Source organism: Microcebus murinus, chromosome 11, assembly GCF_040939455.1.
Source record: "Microcebus murinus isolate Inina chromosome 11, M.murinus_Inina_mat1.0, whole genome shotgun sequence".
Lineage (NCBI taxonomy): Eukaryota > Metazoa > Chordata > Mammalia > Primates > Cheirogaleidae > Microcebus > Microcebus murinus.
The window spans coordinates 74,539,025-74,559,930 of NC_134114.1; the positions used below are offsets into that span (position 1 = coordinate 74,539,025).

General features: G+C 35.3%; 1 protein-coding gene across 1 annotated transcript in view; it reads left to right on the forward strand.

Annotated features, from left to right (window-relative positions):
- Nucleotides 1–1,835: 1,835 nt before the first annotated feature.
- Nucleotides 1,836–20,906, forward strand: part of FAM174A (family with sequence similarity 174 member A) — a 34,644-nt gene continuing 15,573 nt past the window's right edge. The window contains exons 1-2 of the mRNA XM_012773586.2: nucleotides 1,836–2,479; nucleotides 18,416–18,550. Coding sequence (XP_012629040.2) covers nucleotides 2,046–2,479; nucleotides 18,416–18,550 — 569 coding nt within the window. The 5' untranslated portion in view covers nucleotides 1,836–2,045. The remainder of the gene's footprint in view (nucleotides 2,480–18,415; nucleotides 18,551–20,906) is intronic.

Consider the following 20,906-nt stretch of genomic DNA (forward strand, 5'->3'; position numbering starts at 1 on the left):
TGAAAATCACCTTGAGAAATTATTTAAAATGTATATATAATCCATGTACCCATTCACCAAAATTCTGTTTCTAAACTTCTGGAATAGTGCCCTAGAATCTGCAATTTTAACAAATTATCTTTTTGATTCTATTGAAGGTGATTGGAAGTCAAATTTTGAGAAACTTTAGAATACGGCTTTCTCTAATCATTTAGAAACATTAGTTTGAGATTTCAGAATCATTTAACACTTTGCATGCCCCAGTTCCTGGTAAGGATTGCTGCAGATGAGAAGTTGAAGGTAATAAATGACTCCAAGGTTTTATGCCTGAGTAGCTGACAGTAATTATGCCATCAAGCAAGGTAAAGATCACAATGGCAAAATCTCATTTTAGAAGGAAGGAAATATAATGCACATTTTTCTTTTCTTTTCCTTTCTTTCTTTTATTCTTTCTTTCTTTTCTTTTCTTTCACAAATTGAATGTTGGTTTTTCTTGGGAGGTGGGAGAGAGTGGTATTAAATACTAATTCTCTTCCATGAATGGTGTGGAATACAGTTCTGAGTAAGGAAGATAGGAAATCAAAAGAGCCACTTTATTACTGATAAATGCCTGTTGGAAGCTGACACAAGTATGTGTCAAGAATGGGCTTCAATACACTGGAGCTCAACATTAAGAGGCCTAATCCCTGCAAATCTATCAGGCAGATGCAACTGCATCACCTTAAGCCCTGAAAGCAGCTAAAAGACACTATCCTATTCACCCTACCAAAAGTAGCAATTAACACAATTTGTAAAAGTGTAGATTTTGTACACTTCATTTATAACACACACTTCATAATTCAAAATTAGTGTGATGATTGTTGTTGAGCCTAAGTTCTACGAGGGCAGGAATCAAGTCTTATTTGTTCACTATCCAATACTCAAAATTTAGCAGTGCTAAGCAAAGAGTAGGAACTCTAAATGGTCTGTTGAATGAATAAGTTTTAAACAGGATTACATATGCTAACTTCATTTTCCTGTCAGATATTTTCTTGTTTGTTAATATCTACTTAAACTGACGGTCCCTGTTACTGAAGTTCAAGTTGAACAGGCATGGAAGACTTTATTCAAGAGTATCACAATAGGGTAGAAAGGTCTGAACTCTGAGCACAACACCTCTAAAAGTAGCAAAGGGCTGGAGAGTTTTTAAGAGCTGGGGTGGGGGGAATCATAGGCCATGTATGTTTGCTAACTGATTTTAAGCAAAGGAAAAGTAAACTTTCTTTTATCTTCATGACAGATTTTTTTTTACAACTTGAAGCAGCCTACTGAGGTTAGGCTCCGATCCTTCCACAGAGAATGAGAGATAGTCTTTGCTAATTACATTTCAAAGAAATGGTTTCTTCATCCTTGAAAGAGGAAGTTTTGAGTTATAAAACTGTAACAAAAGCTTTTTAAAATGTTTACATCTCAAAAGAGCAGAGAAATAAGTTACAATTACAAGTTTTCTAAAGTACATGCTGTAAGAAAAGGAAGGTCAAGGGCCTAGAGTCAGAAAGAAAGCCTGTTTAAAATTTGTAATCAAGCTGAGGGAAACTACCTTACTTGCCTGTCTTGCTTACTGATTAGATGTGTTTTGCAGTTTTGCAACAAGGAATTCAAATTATGAGCTTCCTACTATGTCTCATGGTTCCTGCATGCAATGAGTTGCTGCACACTTTACAAAATTCTTTTTTGTCCAGGTGCTTTCTTACCTGTTACCCTTCAGAAACAACTAGCCTCCACAGAGCTCACGCCTTGCTCCAGAACGCATGCGCATAAGCCCTGAGCTTCTGACGTCACTGAGCGCGCCCCGCCCCTACATGTTGGCAACCGAAAGCGTCCGTAGCAGCAGTGGCTGCTGAGATGTACGAACTTCCGGTTCTCCCGGCAGCTGCCGCCGCTGTTGTCTCTACCACCTGCCACGGCTGGGCCTCAGACTGGGTTTGGTCGCCTCTTCTTCGTTCTTCTCCGCGCCCATGGTCCCTCCTGGAGCTAGGGCGGCGGGCCCGGCGGCTCCCGCGTGGTGAGAGAGCGGTCCGGGGACGATGAAGGCCCCGCACTGCTGCTGCTGTCTCATCCACTTCCTGGCCCCGGTCTTCCTCCTGCTGCTGCTGCCAGGGCTGAGCGGACCTCTCGTGGTACTGGTACAGGCGGCCGATACCGAGCCGGGCCCTGGGCCTCCAGACCCTGGGTCGCGGACACTACCGCCCCTACCGCCGGGCCCCACCGCTGCCCAACAGCCGGGCCCTGCTTCGGCTGAAGCTGCGGGGCCGCGGGGCTCAGAGGCCGGCAATGGCAGCAGCCCCGGGGCGGGACTTACGGCGGATGATAACGGAGGGAAGGCCATGGAAGGCTTACTGGGTGGCGGCCTCGCTGTGAGCCCCAGTCTTGGCGACAAGCCCATGACCCAGCGGGCCCTGACTGTGTTGATGGTAGTGAGCGGCGCGGTGCTGGTGTACTTCGTGGTCAGGACGGTCAGGTGAGGCGAAGCCTCCATGGGGCTCCCCTGTGGGCCTGAGATGGGCTGGCCAGTCAACTCCTCCAGCAAAGCCGATCGTGTGACCCTGCGTCGCTCCTTCCCCTCCCCCAGCATCCAGGGCTCCTGCCTGAGAGTGAGAATGCAACTTTGTCTTCAAGGCCTGTTACCTTTGGGGAAACCTCCAAGTAATTGCTGCCTTGATTTATAAATTAGTACCCCACCTCCATGTTTCTTCATCTTGCCTGAGGCCTGCCTTAGCCTCAAAGGGCACCCTTTGTTAGAAGTGGTAGTAATCTTTTATTCCCTTGAATTTCCACTACACTATCTTGTATTCTTCTCCCTTTCTATTTTGTATATTTTTGTGTACCTGACGGGTCAAATTTTGCCCATCAGTGTGCAAACTTTTTAAGGGCAAACTTTTTAAGGGCAGTGTGCATACTTAGTAGGTTTGTAAGTCATAGAGTTCTTTGTACAGTGCTGCCACTGAATAGAAAATCAATATTTATTTGAGTGGAGTAGTACAGAAGGGCCTTATTATGGATATTTTATTTTTATAAAATTTTGGAGAAGAAAAATTCTTCCTTACCATCAGTGTTTCTTTGTATAGGCCTTTAATCTGCCACCTAACTAATTAGGTTGTACCTAATTAGTTGAGGACCACCTCCCTGAAGAGTTGACATATAGAGCCAAGACCTCACCATTAGAAGATAGCCAAGGGAAGAGCTGAGTGAAAGCTGTCTAGCAGTTTCCTCCATTATAAAATAAGAATAGAGGGTAGGTTTGCAGGATTGTATTGGTTTATGGTTTTTCAAACTACTTCACATTTTTTCCTATAATTATCCTCTCTATTATAATGTAGTTCTTTAAATTGATCATTTAAAGTAAAAGTTTCCTTCTAAACAAGTCATTATCATGAATGGAAAACCAACATCACTTGACTTAAATGACTAATTAAAAAAGTAATGCATAAACCAGTAGTTCTTGACATGTGGTCCAGGGAACACTGGGAGTGAATTTCTCTTAGACCTCTTCAGCAGGTCTACAGTATCAAAACTATTTTCAAAAGAATACATTCTTTTACAAGTTTATAGGGTACAAAAAGTTCATTGATATCATTTTTGGATTCCACATTGCAACGAACCTTTAAAAAACTACCTCTTGTCAAAATTTGGTGTAGTATCGAAAAAGAATAATCACTAGTATTTGAAAAGGCTACTAAAATGTTCCTTCCTTTTTAATGTTTATATTTATATGAAGCTAGATTTTCTTCATACCTTTCAACCAAACAACACATTGCAAATGATTGAATGCAGAAGCGAATATGAAAATCTGTTTTCTATTTTTTGTCTGTTCCTATTTTCTATCTACTTTTGTCAGCTTAAGCAAGCTATTAAAGGGATTTGAAAAAAAACCTAAATCAATGTCATTCTTTTTACCATTTTTTTTGACAATGTTTATTTTTCATAAAAATTTAAATTAACCTGTATTTATTATTTTATATCAGTTGATAAGTATTTATAAGTTTTCTCAGGTTTTATTAATATGTTAAATATATATATATATATAAAATCCACATAAATAAAAGTTACATGGGATGTTAAGAATGTAAAGGAACCCAAAACATTTGAAAACTACTGGTATATATAAACTATATTATTTGAATTAGATACTAATGGTTCACAAAGGCCAGCAAATCCAGGCCCACTTTCTGTTAATAGGGAAGTTAGAAAGTGTTTGGGATGTGTTAAAGGCATAATAGTACCAAATTGAGACTACTCTTGATTAAAGAAAGATTAAAAGACAATTGAAACAAATTATTTTTCTCACTATATAATTGTTATTCAATTCCATACACCTATAATTCCTGTGAAGATCCAGAGTACCTTAAGTTTTAATTCTCTCATAATTTATGGATATGAAGACAGTTTGGGGGGATGTCCCTTACTCATTTTTCCTTTTGCTTTCACCTTTTTTATAATTTTTATACATATGTTTATTGCCGTTGGTTTTCTGTCTTCATTGCTGTAAAACTTGAAAGGATTCGGTCTTTCCAGTCAGATTCTATTGGATGATTCAATAACATGTTGTATGATAACAGCTAAATTCTGAATTATGGCTAATATAAACTGCATTTTTCAACCAGCATATAATACATACATGCAGTCCAAGTCCTAAATTTAGTTGGCTACCAAATGTCCAAAGCTTGATTGATGCTAACAATGTCTGGGCAATGTTCAGAACTCATATTTTTTGCTTCCAGATTTTGTTTTTCATACTCATTTTGGTGAAGGCTCATTTTGGCTTTCACTTCTAAAATATGTGTGACAGCACACCAACATTAGTTATTTATGCCAAGGGGGAAGAATAGGCCAAAATTATTATTTTTTTAACTGAGTTGAGGTGACACTGAGAATATTTTATTTGTAAATTTTTATTAGATTGAACTCCATGAGATTTCCAAATTGTTTTGTTTTAATCTAATTCAGTTGTAATGAATATGTGGCCAGAAATAACTTCCACTTTGAGTCTGGAAATATTCCAAAGAACAATCAGATTCTCTCTGTAGAAAGTGAAAAATATATGCAAGGAATACAGTGAGAGTAGACTTCCTAACATGAACACATAATATCTATAAGAAGACACCTGTATGTCTTACTCTCTGTCTCCAGTACTGACCATCATATACCACATATGATGGGCACTAAATAAGTAATTGCTTAATGAATGAGCATTCTTAGTTAATTCTCTATATTGCTGAATAGGTAGATGGTGAGGATTTGGAAATTTAGAAGTAATTTCTATTTACTGATAGAACAAAGAAATATGAAGATCTCAATTAATACTTCCTCTCTGTAGGACATTCCCCCTGCAGTATAAGGCCAGAAAAAAAAAAATCGCTCTGGAGGGTTGCTATTAATTTTAAACATGTTGATTACATTAAAGTAATTTCTGATATAACTATGAATAATGATTCTTGCCTTAAATTGGGAATTATTTCTATTTTCAGTGTCATCTCATTGGTGCTTTTTCATTTTTTATTCAGTGTGTTGTATTAGAAGGAGGAGATCAAGGCTTAGATTCTAACTCTTCCACTGTTTTGCTTCTGTGCTCTTTAGCAAATCACTTAACCTCTCCAATTTTAGAATCCCTCCTATAAAATGAGGACTAAAAGTTAGTTGATATGGTGGAGATGAGCATGAAATTTAACATAATAGCCTTCATTCAGGCTGTCAGTATTTATTCAGCTGCCCAATACTGGGTACTAGGGATACACTTGTGAGCAAAATAAACATTTCTGCCTCTGTGGCACTTATAGACTGGAGGAGTAGAGGGGCATTAATCAAATAATCATAGACAATTAGCAATATACAGGATATATCAAAAGGCATTACAACACAGGTTGTATTAATACTTAGTGTATAGGAAATGCATAATATTTATTTACTTTATTTTTATTTATATATTTATTTTTGAGACAGAGTCTAACTCTGTTGCCTGGGCTAGAGTGCCATGGAGTTAGCCTAGCTCACAGCAACCTCAAACTCCTGGGCTCAAGCAATACTCCTACCTCAGCCTCCTGAGTAGCTGGGATTACCGGTGCTTACCACCATGCCCGGCCTAATTTTTTTCTATTTTTAGAAGAGACAGGATCTGTCTCTTGCTCAGGCTGGTCTCAAACTCCTGAGCTCAAGTGATCCTCCTGCCTTGGCCTCGCAGAGTGCTAACATAGACATGAAACACCCTTCCCGTGGAAAATACACAATATTTATTTTGAATGGTTACCTAAGCCTATAAGCTAACACACAAAATTAGGATTCTTTCAAAGAGTTTTACTTTGTAACTGAAAGATTATTTTTGAGATTGTACTTACCATCTTAATAGCTAATAGTTATTAATTGCTAATTTATGCGACAGATATAATACCACATACTTTGTGTGCATTTTCCAATTCTTGCAGAAACCTGCAAGTAGGTAATATTATTCTTGTTGAGGAAGTTGAGCCTGAGTAAGGTTAATTTGTCCAAGGGCACATATGTAGAAACTGCCCGAACCAGCTGTGCTGAAACTTAACATGTTCAAGGACCATGCTGTTTCCTGTGATTATTGACTGTATCTGATTTAAAGTGATATTACACATAAAGATGGCTAGCTTATTTATGGTGAAAAATGAAGTAGATATTTTATGCCCAGTGCCTTTCTGTTTAAAACATGAATTTGTTCAATGTTATACCTCCAAATTTTACTGTTTTAAAAGTGAATCAGCTTTAACATTTATTGATCATCACATCAGTGCCACACTGAAATAATTTTATATATTACCTCAACCCCCTTCATTCCTTATCCAAAGAGTTTTCTTGATTTGCTAGACATAGGGAATGGTGATCTTTTCAAACGACCTCTGTTAATCTGATCATATTTATAATATTTCTACCTTAACTCCTCCTGTAGCAAATCACTATTAAATTATTAATATGAGATTCATAAATATCTCTCCTATCTATTTACTTAAGAATATGAGTTAAGGAATTTCTTTTTTTTTTTCCAGAAAACATACGGTTTCCACCCTACTTATGAGATCCTAAGAGATAGAAATCTCAGTTTAAGCAAAACAGGGAATACTATTTGACCATTTATATATTAAGTTACTGACATTAATTCAGTAAATATTATGGGCTACCTATTAAGGGCCAGTCGTAGGCCCTGTGATAAGGATTAGCAATGTACAAGATGGAAAAGTCCCTACCTTTGTGGAACTTCCATATTAGTTGTTTATATAACCTTAGAAAGCAGAATTTTTTCAACAAGTGTAAATTGTCCTGGTTTGCCATCATTTGATCAGCCAGGCAGTATATATTGAATGTTCTCTATAGAGACAAACCCAGAAGACTGAAAATGTATTTGATAAGGACAGGTTCTCAAGGAATTGATATTCTTTGCAGAGATGAAACTTTCTTTCTCAAAATGTTTGCTCATACACTTAAAATATTATAACATGTTAAGTTGGTTATGTGGTCAAGTGCCAAAATGTCAAGAGGATGGTGTACCAGTGGTATAACAATCAAATATGTCAGGGATCTGTGTGAAGTGATAATAGGATTTTTCTTATTTAAGCAACATTTGTAAGGTGTGCAGTTTGGGGAGGTAAAAGTAAAGAGTTTCTAATTTGTTGGGGATGTTGTTGGAGGTCAGGTCAATGCTTCCCAACCTTTTTCATGTCATGTCACACATAGAAATTGATATCTATATGGGGTAAGTGTATGAAACTATCTATCCTGATAATATCTACCTTATACCCCAGCTAGTGATCTCAAGAACTGTGGGGATCTTTCTCTCAGCATATTAGTAACTATTTGCATGTTTGACAAGCTTGTTGCAGAATTTTGTAGGTGATGCTGAAAGTGGACTATGTAAAGAAGAAGTCAGATAAGTTATCACATGAGCCACCTTTAAATCCACACAAATCAGTTTGTGATAAATTTGAGTGACTGTTATGTCTCTCAAACTGTTCTGAATTTTAAGACTTTAAAGGAAATAAAGAAGACATGTTTGTGTTCAAGGGGCTTACCCAGTGGAGGAGTAACATTGCTTTTTGTGCTAATAAATTGAACTTTGAAGAATATAGTAGCAAGAGATTAAGCTAACTGATGGAGAGGATGATCCTGAATCTTAATCCCATAACCACAGCTGTTTGAAAAGTCATTTAACATCATAGCCAAAATGATTATATTTTTATGGAAAACTGAAATCTTTATCTCTAATTGATATGAATTACCTACAAACTTGCCATATAACTAAATCTACTTTCAGGTGGCCTTAACTCTATTGCATGAGAAATACAGAAAAGTGCCCATTTAATAATGGAGTATCCAATTGTGTTTAAATTCCGGTGGTGGGGAAAGAGCCAGTAGAGAAGGAAATATTGAAGGTATTAGAGAAGGCATGAAGAGGGAATTTTAAATAAACCACATACGGTAGGACAGAAGTGAGATCCTCCATTAAAATGCCCCCATTTCCACACCTTTCATTGCATCTGGCTTCTAATTCTGCCTCTCCAAAATTGTCCTTGCGGAGGATAATTAGTAACCACATTGTCTCAATTTCATGGATATTTTCCCATTTTCTCTGTGGCAATCAATACACTGGTCTTTTCTTTGGCTTCTGTGATGTCTCTTCTGATTTTATAATTATTTCTATGAATATTTAGTCTCCAGCTTTTTCATGATTTTCTTTCTCTCTGAACTTTTCTTCCTACTGTTAGGACTCTTTTATAACTAATGTCTTGAGAGCAGGGCCTGTATCTTATACATCTTTGGTCCCTAAAGGCCTGGTCCAGTTCCTAGAATGTAGAGGCATTCATGGAATGTTTGTGGAAGAGAGTGACTTTTACTTCCTAAATATCTGGGCCTTTTTCTTAACCCTTTCTGCTTTGTCCATGTTCTCTGGGTGACATATCCCAAGTTCATTTCTATAACTGCTGTTAGATGCCTTCTGAGTTATAGACATGTATAGCCAGCCAGCTTCTTACTGGATAGATGATTCAGACCCATAAAGGTCAAGCTTGAAACCATTATTTTTACCCCTGAGCAAATCTTGCTGCACTATTCTTCACAAGATTGATGGCATCATCATCTATATAGTTTCTCAGACTAGAAACCTGAGCTTTCCCAAATCTCTCTCTTTTTGCTTACTATTCATATCCAATCACCCAGTTTCAATTTCTAAATATTTCTTGTCTACATTACCACTTTGTGAGCTGCACTGACCTTCCATTAGTTTAGGCTCACATCACTAGGTTATGGTGATATCTGTATTAACTTTTCTCCACTCCAAGTATGTCTCTCTTTCAATTTACTTTCCATGCTGAACATACAGTTTTCCTTCTGAGATGTAAATCTGATCATGCTGTGTTTGTGCTTATAATTTTTTATGGCTACACCATTCATATGGTTGCCACTACCTACATGTGGCTATTTTAAAAACTTAATCAAAATAAAATAAAATGAAAAATTGCAGTCTGTTAAACTAGCCACATTTCAAGGACTTCAAAAATTACGTCACTAGTAGCAACTGTATTGGACACAGTTATGGAGAATATTTTCATCATTATATACAATTCTATTAGACAGTACATTTCTATAGTTTCTGTTGGGATAAGGTTCATACTCCTTAGATTAGCATTTAAGGTCCTCCTCAATCTGGCTCTTTTATATCAGTTTTACTTTATCTTCTGTTGCCTCAAGTGTGCTATATTTTTATGGAACTATATTTTTAAAGTAGTGGATTCTTTCCTCCTCCTTTTGTTTAACTCCTAGTTGTCTTTGACTATGAAAATGGACTATCAGCCCTACTGGGAAACCTCTGTGATTGCAGAACACCTTGTGAATACCTCTAGTATGACACTATTTCCGTTGAAGCGTAATAGTTGGTTCAGTTGTCTGTCTTCTTTTCTTCCCTGTTTGCACCTTATGCTTATTTGGAAAATAGTAGACATTCAAATGTTTCCTGAGTAAATAACAAATGGCAACAAGAAAGAATGTATGGAAAACCAAAAGTAAAACATGGAAATGAAGATTAGAAATATGGGGTATCTGTGGGAAAGAGGTGTTAACATCAACCTTGTAAAATCTAGTCATTTTTAATTCCTTTCAAATACTGTCCATACTGGAAGCTCATGATCTGAGGTTGTACAGAAAAGTCTATTTGGGTTATTTTATGTGGATATATTATTCATATCTATTTACTCAAGATAATATACAAATTATTCATTAGAGTATACTAAGATAACTGTAGTCCTCAGGATAAATTGTAGTAGAGTGCAGCCAGGAGATACATTCCCCTGTAATTGGTAGAGGTTGGACTTGCAATAAAAAGGGAAAACTGAACTGAGATGTTTCTTATTGGTTATTGTAAAGTTATTCTGTAAACAAAACAATCAATAAAATTTGAGTTGTGAAGTTTCAGTAATGATATTCACATGTCATGTACCAATACACTTCACCGGTGTACTTAGCTAGACTGCTTGTTGCAGCCAGTGTCTATTCTGATCAGATGATCCTTATGTCCTGCCAATTGTTAAATAGCTAAATATCTAAAGCAGATATTCTGATTGGCTTATTTTATCTTTGTAAGCTAGGTCAGATCATAGGTCACAGTCTACCCTTGAGATTGACAATCATGATTTAGAAAAGATGGTCGTCCCAGGATCATATTAGTTGTGGGTGAGAGTAGGTGATTTTGCATGGTAGAACACATGATTAAATTAACCATTGCAGCCCATTCAAAGGAGTTTATACGTGGAGCAGTTTTTCTTAAGGAGGACTATGGCAATGGACGTGATAGATTCTATGATAGTATGTCTTCTGCTCTGTTGTAATGTAGATTTACATAATTTTTAGTGGTGGGACCACAATATGTAAATTAGCTGAAAGCAACACCACACTGATTGGCCATACCTCCATGGAAACCTAGGACTCAGAATTTCCCAGTTGGAAAACAGTTGTGTTGTTTAATTTGGGCTGCCTAATCTCTGAGGAAAGAATATGATAGAAAGGATATAATGATCTAGATGGAGATGGTACAACTGTGCCAAACTAAAAAAAAAAAAAACAAGTGTAAAATGAAGGTATGAAAAGTTAGTGAGCTTTTTTGTGGCAATATGATTTTATTAATGGATTGAAAACTGCTGAGAAAAACTTTAATCAGTTTATTCAGAGTGGAGGAATTGCTAATAGAACCTGACAAAAGAATTCTTAAAAAGAAGAAGGTTAGAAGGAATTATATATCCAGGTCATGTAATAATGGCAGTTCGATGCAGAGAAGTTGAGATGCTAGGTATTGTTATGAGTTAGGAGGTTTTTAGTTATAAGTAATAGAATATCCAAATAAAAATGACTTTAACATAAGGATATATTTTCTTGTTGCTTACTTATCATGAATATGAGTAGACCCAAGTTTGGTTCAGTGGCTTAGGAAGATTATCAAGAATTCTGGATGTTTCCAATCTTCTCTGTTTATAGGGTTTCTACCTTAGCTTTAAACATTAAGTTCTCACATAGTAGTATCTCAAGCAGGAAGGGGGAGAAGGGGTATGAAATCAGGCCTTCTCTTTATTATTTTTTCATCAGGAGAAAAATCTTTTCCTAGAAATCCCACTACCAGAGACATCCCCTTCTATCTCATTTGTCTGAACTGCTTCATCTGCTCACCCCTAGACAATGACTGGCAAAAGGAAAATTATATTTTCATGATTGGTTTATACCAATTATGATGATCATTATTATGTCCTCCTTAGGGCTGGGCACAATTGCTCTCTAAACAGAATTGTGTTTCTGTTAAGCCAGAAGAAGCGGGTTGTCTCTAAACAAAAAGCAGATTCTGTTACAGTGATCAAAACTAAGAGATGAACTAATCAGAACAAAATAATTGTACTTGTTTATGCAAGTAGCTGCCAAGTTTTGTTTTTTTGTTTTTTTGGTTTTTTAAACTTCAAAAGGATGAACTAGCAAATACAGTTCAACTAAAAAAATTATCCAGTCTGGTATAATGTAAGATCATTGTATTGAAGATCACATGACTGTTTTGTGACCTAATTTTATGATTTTTGGTTAAAATTACTTTGATTCATTAGGAATACACTTTGGCTTAATTATTTAAAACTCAGGCTTAGTACTCAAATTATTTGTGTATGACTCTTAGCTCTACCATTTGCTGTTCCAAATTTAAGTTTTACCAAACTCTACCTTTTTTGTGTACAAAATGAGGGTACTCACCCTATTTTTATATAGATTTTTGCACATATATGTATATATATGAAATATATTTTATAGTGTATCTGTGTATACACCTGTGTGGTATCTTGCTTCGGAAACTATAATCAGCAAGACGGTAGATCTGATAAGGCTGGATGTGGAGTGGGAGTCAGGGAAATGAGAGGTGAATATAGGAGAAATCTGGAGGGGTTGGTCATAGAGCCAGTGAGAGAGAGGCCAGCTGGAATGAATCTTCGGAGAGCTTGTTTGTAGATAGGACTTTAAGATTGATTAGGAATTAAATCTATGCTGAACTTTTAGAAATGGAGGTCAGAGAAATTATCATGACTCACTTCCCAAGCTTTAGGGCCTAAAAGAGAAGACTAGGAAATCCATGTAAAGACAAAAAGGAGAGATAACAGGAAACTATGTACTAAACTCTTTCATAAAGGATACTGCAAAGCCAAGGTATATGACATTTTTTTTTAGGATTTACATTACCTTAGGGTATCTACCAGCCTGCCTTCGAATAGGAAACAAATCTAAGCGTAAGAACTGATTATATGTGCTGAATTACAAAGAGTTTGGTGAGAAAAGGTGTCTATCAGAGAAAACAACATTACAGTAGCCTAAACGTAGGTGAACATGCTTTAGATGTTTTCTTTTTTGACGTTTGAGTGTTAAGTGAACATTTTACTGGAGATGAGCTGTGGCAGGATACCTTGTTGGAGGAGTCCTCTGTTTATTGATGCGCTTGGTCATGGTTGTGATAGTGACAGCGATTGATAACTGTCAGGTTAATAGACAGAGCCCAAGAAAAATTATGAGAAATTAAAGGATTCAAAACCACGGTAGTTTGAGAACTTCAAGGTGGGGTAACATACATTTCAGTAGATCCTGAGAGCACCATTGCTTTACATCAAAATGGACTAAGTACAATGATCCTGAGAGATTAAAAAGAGATTTTTTTAAAATCTCATTTTTTTCTGTGTAAGAAGGCAGGAATTTCTTTAGCATTGGATAAGGTTCCATGTAGAATACTGAGAATTTAAAAGAAGAAAAAAAAAGCCGGTTTAGCTTTCTGAAAGGGTAAACTTGAATTATTCATAGTGTATGTAAAGGATAGCTATGTGTTACAATAGAGTAAATTTACATAGCCAAAAGATAAAAATGAAACTCCTCAACACAGGATACAAGCTAAATATTAGTGATTCTAATTTGAGTAGACTCCAGCAAACACCTGAGCTGTACCTAAACCATCCTAAATGAAATCTCAGAGGTCCTGAAGTGAGTACATGTTTAATATGTTTAAATATTCTAGTACTGTTTTTGTCCTGAACCAGAAACTTATTGCTTACCGTCACAGATCCATATCAAATGGTTGAAAAATTGGCTAGGTCAGTAAGAGCTTGCAGTGGTGTGTTTCTGGAAATCATGTTCTTTCAGCCTTCTTTTGTCCTCAAGGTGACAATTTGCAAATAAAATTTTAGATTTCTTTGTCATACAGAGGAAATGCAAGATATATTTTCTGAATATTTCAGTTAATTATTTGGCAGATATTTATTAGGCATCTACTTTATGATAGAACTTGTCTGCTGTGGGTATAGTGGTAAGCAAAAACGGCTATTAATATAAAGCTCCTGTGCTCATGACACTAAAGGTCTTATAGGGAAGAAAAATAAATAATTATACAAGTGCACATTTGATAGGTACATTAAAGTAGATGCACATGGGTGCTATGTAAGCCAATAATAGAGGTTCATGACCTGGCTAGGTAAAGCAGAAGGCTTTCAAATTCATTTTTGGCCACTAATTCAATTTTTGCTAAAAATAGTTAAGACAAAAATTTCTGTATCAGTAGTTGTACTTGAATATATTTACTCTGATTTATCATTATGTCTAACTACATGGGGAGTTGCGTATATATATGTGTGTGTGTATGTATACATATATGTAAAATATATACATAGTAAAGAATATATTCCTCAGTCTAGTATTGAATGTGCTATAAAAGAACCGAAGGAATAATATTTATATTATTCCATGTTTAATACTTACCCTACAGATGTTCAGTTAAAAGATATGTATTAAATCAGGTAGGCGTAGCAAGATATAGCAATGTAGCAAGTTACATTGATCACTATTCTCCCTTTTGTAGGACAGTAAAATGAAATGGAATTTTAGTCTGTTGTGTTTATTTTATGTGGCATCATACAGTTTTACATAAAATTTTATCAAGCTTACTTGAATAGTTTAGTTTCATTTTGATAATCTAGCTTATACATGCTAGTGGAACAGAAATAGTTCTTACCAACCTGAATATAATAAAACATTAAGGAATCTGTATCTACAGTTCTTTGAATATTAACTTGAATACTTAAAAAGCATCTGACCAGGATCATTCATCTGTATACACCATGTGATGATGAGTGAATGTGATTTAGTATAGGTAATGGTATAGTTTTTTCTTTTGCCAGCTCAGGCTTACATACTTCCCTCTCTAAGTGTCTATAGAGAAAGTCCCTAGTTTTATGTTCATTAGCAGCCAGCAAAGTTTGTTTTAATATTTCAATATGCATTTCCTATGTCTAGTAGGAAAGTATACATATGCATAATTACATGTATGTAATTATCAACCCACACACATATTCAACAGACAAGTTTGGGTGTCATGAACTCAGTGAAAACAGTCATTTGTAAGAAAAGAACCTTGGATATTAAAATTGCATGGATTTTAAAGCTCCCTTTACTTTTGGGTTTAAGAATAATACTATATTAAAAGATAAAAGTAGCCGTTTACTTAAAATTTCAGTATATTTTTGTGTGTCTTGTATGTTATACTTAATGTTTGTTAGTATTTTCAGTATGCAGTTTACTGAATCAGCCCAGTTATTTTACAGCTTTATAATTGTTTTTGACCTTCCTTGAGAAATATTATGTCACCACATATAGTAATACAGTATATGTGTTTCATTTATAGTTTTTATGGCCATGTAACTGTCAAGGCCAAGTAGTCATCACTGCCTATATCCTTGGACTGATGAAAGACATTTTTAGAGAGGTTACATTTCAAATTTAAATTCTATTTAATAATATCCAGTTTTATTTGACTCATTATGTATTCGTGCATATACTAAAATAATAAATTCATTTAAATTCAACTGCATTGCTCATTTATTTGGTGCCTAACAATGTTCTGTGTATATGAAATAGGTTCTTGTTTTTAAAGAACTTAGATTCGTGTTTACATACAAGGTTGAATTAAAGGACAGTATAAGTTAGAATTAATAATAAAATGCCCAAAGCAATGCAGTCAAATATTTACACTATATGCATATTGGGAAAATAGTGTTATTAGATAGATTAGTCTGGCTTCTCATTGAGAGATTTGGAATCCCTTCAAGGTATGGCGAAGACTTTGAGAGTGGAGAAGAGCATCATATGGGAAAAATTTTTGAAGTCTGTAAACTCTGTGTTTGTGTTATTCCTTGTTTTAAGACTTGTCAACATATCATACTGTGGCTGACAATGAGCAGGTTATTAATGTATTGACTATTTGATATATATGACCTTGGAGAATCTAATTTATTTCCAAAAATAATTTCACATGACATTAAATTATTCATTTACTGAAGATGCCAGAACATTTGGGAAACCACATGGTTTAGGAAATCAAGCGAAAGACTGGCAAAAGGGAATTGGAGAATTTCTAACTTTCAGTATCCTTACCTTATGCTGCCAACTGGTTCCACTCACTTGTATGTACTCTTTTAAATGAAAGGAATACATACAAATATTATTAAATCATGTGGCTCAAAAACTCTAATAGTAAACTAGCATCCCTGTATGTTTCTGTATCTACCTTCTATAGACAATACTTCCATTCATTTATGTTGTTAGTTTTTCTTTAATTATTTTCATAAGTCTAAATCAGATATTGGTGACCTATGACCCACAGGCCGAATCCCATCTGCTGACACGTCTTTGTGAGGCACAAGAGCTAAAAATGTTTTTAAATATATATTAATATATATATATTTTTTAAGGGGTTGTAAACAAAATGAAAAAAAAATTAAGATGAATAGGTGCCAGAGACCATATGTGGCCCACAGAGCCTAAAATATTATTTAATTCTTTACAGAAAAAATTGAGACCTCTGGTCTATATGGTGTATGGGGTATATGGGCACATACCCCCACAACCAAACAGATACATATACTTGTCAATTTATAACTTGTTTTTTGAGACAGAGTCTCACTGTTACCCCAGGTAGAGTACAGTGGCATCATCATAGCTCACTGCAACCTCAAACTCATGGGCTCAAGTGATCTTAGCCATGGGCTAAGTGCCTTAGTCTCCCTGGTAATTGCCACTATAGGCACATGCCACTATGCCAGGCTAATTTTTTTCTATCTTGAGTAGAGATGGGATCTCACTCTTGTTCAGGCTGGTCTTGAACTCCTGAGCTCAAGCGATCCTCCCACCTTGGTAATAACTTAAACATATTTAATTTCTCACTATTAAAAAAGACTAGCTTATACTTCTTTCTGCCTCATTTTTGCTAGTTCTAATATTTATTAACTCTTTCATTGGTTACTTTTGTAACTTTAAACATCATGCTTAACTCACTATTTCCTGTTCCATCACCTTTAGGTGGGTGTATAAATAGATTTATAGGCAATGATTGGTGGAAATTATTTTGGTTTTTGTCCATGTTTAATAATATTTTGTGAATTTTGACACTGAAATTGGGTGCTTTACACTCAAAAGTTAGTATAGTGCCTGATGCTTAGTAAGACTCAAATATTTGTTAAATGTATGTTTTTGTGCATGTATGTGTAGGGCAGTTTGTTTTCAAGGGAGTCCCACTGTTATATTTGAAGAGGTTCATATTATTCTTTACAGTTGGTGTTATGTTTATCATATTCATTACATAAAGCAAAGTGAATCAGAATTTAAGTAAATTGAATTTTGTGATCAGTTCTGAAATATCTTCTATTTTATTTTTAAACTCCAATAGATAATTTTGTGACACATATTTTCCTATATGTGGAGTTGAAGTAGTTGAATTGAAGGTGATTTAGGCATTGATTACAGGGTCATGGTTTTGCATCACTTGAGCTAGAAATCACTCAGGCGCTAAACAAATACTTAAAGAACCCCCATCTTAATTGATAGGACACTGTGTTAGAAAGTGGTTATACAATGGTGAATGAAATAGTCATGGTTGCTTCCCTCATGGAACTTAATGGAGGAGACAGGTGAATAAATAACCACATAAACTATGTATAACCACATATGAATGGAAATTGAGGTAAATGATTTGCAAGAAAAGAGAGATAGTTTATTTGAGAGAGAAATGCAGACTGGAGCTCCAAATCATCAGATTCTTTCATATATACAGCTAAAATCTTTTCAATTCCTTTAGGGCAGCAGTTCTCAAACTTTAGTATGCATCAAAGGCACAAGAAGTATTTGTTAAAACATAGGTTTCTGGGCCCCACATTCAAAGTTTGTTATTCACTAGGTCTGGGCTAGCCATGAAGATTTGCATTTCTCTAAGTTCTTAGGTGATTGTAATTCTGCTGATCTAGAGAACCACACTTCAAGAACCACTGATCAAGAGTAGTGGTTTTCAACACATTGGAATCACATGTAGAACTTTAACAAAATATTGATGCTTGGTTCCTATTCCTACAACTTTTAATTTAATTATGGCCTGAACATGGGGCTTTTAAAGCACCCCAGATGATTATGATGGTCAGCGAGGGTAGTGAGCTACCTGTCTAGAATTTGACTATGCATATCAGTGCAGTTTCTTAGTGGGGCACAAAAACATGGAAGACATGGGGAAAAGATTGAAATAGAAGGCTTCAGAAAGAAGTACCTGCATTAAGGTTTAAAAGGTTATTTGTCAACACCATCAGTTGACAAAGGGAGGAGAGAGTATGTCAGACAGAAGAAACTGATGACATACAAACATGTAGGAGTAGGTTTTGTTTTATGAAGTATAAGTAATCCTAGATGGTAAATTGGCTGCAATCCTGAAATATAACCATTCTGATATTGAATACCTCCTATGTCTGAAACAGAATGATTATTTCTAATACACAAATAAATATAAATATAGGATCATCTATACATTATTGAAATAATTTTTATTTGATTAATTTATTCTGTTTAATAGGATGAGAAGAAGAAACCGAAAAACTAGGAGATATGGAGTTTTGGACACTAACATAGAAAACATGGAATTGACACCTTTAGAACAAGATGATGAGGATGATGATAACACATTGTTTGATGCCAATCATCCTCGAAGGTAAGTGTTCCAGGAGTTTAATTTCATGAATCAAGAAGCAAGTCCTTGCCAAGTAAATTGAAATGAAGTAGACTTTTATTTAACAGTTTTTATTTTAACAGATTTTATTCAGTTATGATTAATGAATTTCTTTTTGCTACCTAGCTTATAGCTCACGCTCATATTGCTTGGCTGAAGACACAAACAACAGAATAATACTATCTCAAAAAGAAATCTTAATTGTAATCTCTTCTTGGAGAGCTTTGTCTTTGAACTTCTTCATTCTTATAATATTTATTAACTGTGCGTGTGTGAAACACACAGAGAGAGATTTAGTAAACTTAGCTTTATTTTTGTATTCTTAAAATATTTTGCTTTTAGTTTGGGTTATTGTATTTGTAAACAGAGTTTCCTTAAAGAATTATGGGGCTGATTGTTTATGGTCTGATAGTATAGCTATATCCTTAAGCAGATCTATTCTTACTGAGTGTTGAGACTTTCCCTAAGAGATTTGAATAAACAAAATCACATGAGGGTCACATCAATCAAAATAGAATGAGAAAAAAAGGCAACAAAGATTCAATCTAATAGATAAATACATATTGAGGTAGAGAGGGATTACTTGGGTAAAGGAAAATGAGAGTCTACAACCAGGTGCATATGCAAAGAGTATAGAAATCTTAAAATTAAAAAAAAAGAAGACTTTACAAAAATTGTGCTCTTAAGTCCCATATATATACACACACACATACATATATGAATGAATTACCAACATTTCTAAAATCTCCTTTGAAGCTCTCACCTCTTTCAAATATTAGGGAGTGACTTCAGTGGGGAAAGGCCTTCACCGATACGTATGGGTGAGGGCCCTGGCTGGTGGCATGTCATAGCCTCTGCTCTTGACAGTGCAATAGCATGGATACCAGCGAGTTCTATAAGTTACTAAAGGAGCTTTCAGTAATGCTGATAATTTCTTCATTTAATAAAAATGGATTCATGAAATGCCAATTATACAGTTATGATAGTGTTAGGTTCTGGGTAGACAAACATGAATAAAACAACTGTATCTGCTCATTTAGAATTCAGTTTCATTATGAAAACAAGCATGAATAAAATATATAAGATTAAATGTTTATAACATTCAATTTTATCCCAGAAAGCTCAAATTGCCTACAAAATGTTGTATAATTCACAGTAAGTCTAAGATTGCCGGTTGTTTTTCAGGTATAAACCGGATAAAATTTCTGGCTTGCATTTAAGAGTTTTTGTATATAATACATGCTTATCTTTATCAATTGGAATAATAGGAAAAATATTGTGGAATACATTTGGGAACTGAGTCTGACTAAGGAAATAGCAGAACATTTCTCTCATCTTTTGCGCAGTCTACGAAGGTGCTTGTTGAGTAGGATAACTGTGGAGTATTACTTTTGATGTTATTTTAAATTTTTGGCAAAGTTCTTATAGATATTTTTAAAAAGCTGCACGTAAGGCATCTCCTCTGTACATACACAGAAATGGAACACACACAAAAAATAAGTTGTTAATATAGGAACTTAGGGTTTTAATTGAGCTGCCTGGTATCCATGCCACTGTGCCCTCTGGAGCAGAAGCTCCCCAAATGTACAGGAGAATATCTTTCCCCACAAAAATCTGTTCATAGCAGCTGGAAGAGATGACTACTTCAAATGCGCAGACTATCAATGCAAGGCTACAAGGAGCACAACTGTCCAACGTGTTTTGTTCAGTTTCTCCTTATGTTACTGTTTTTCCTTTTCTTTGCAACTAATAAGAACAAATTTTATGATCATGAAAATATCCTACTTCTCATCAAAAATTTTCCCTTTATTTAACATCTATTCATCATGATTCTTGCCTGATCTAATCTTCACTATGATGGTTGCAAAATGATGATTTTCCAACTTCACTATTTCCTCCACATTTACTAGTCAGCATTGACATTCTCCTGTGAGCAAAAGCTCTCCCTTCTTCCTTGTCTATTTATTATCAATAGGGAATCATGATTTTCTCTTTTTCAAATGTTTATAATTCATTTCTGTACATGCTTATTTTGGTCCCAGATGTGATTAGTGGGAGCTTCTTCAGAATGACTCCTGTGCCTTGTAACTTACTCCCATTTTTTGAGTACCTCCTTATTTTTTGGCATAAAAGAAATGTTCTAGGCTCATTTTGCATGCAGCCATGAAATCAGCCATTTCTCCACCGAGCCCTGATTCCTTTGAGTGGGCACTAGGTAAGCTGTTTGCAACCTTGGTGCCTTTGTTTCTGGTCCTTGCCATTCATGTCTATGAAATGTACACATATATGCACTTGTATTTTCATATGTTCACATATATATGCATATTTATTTATTATT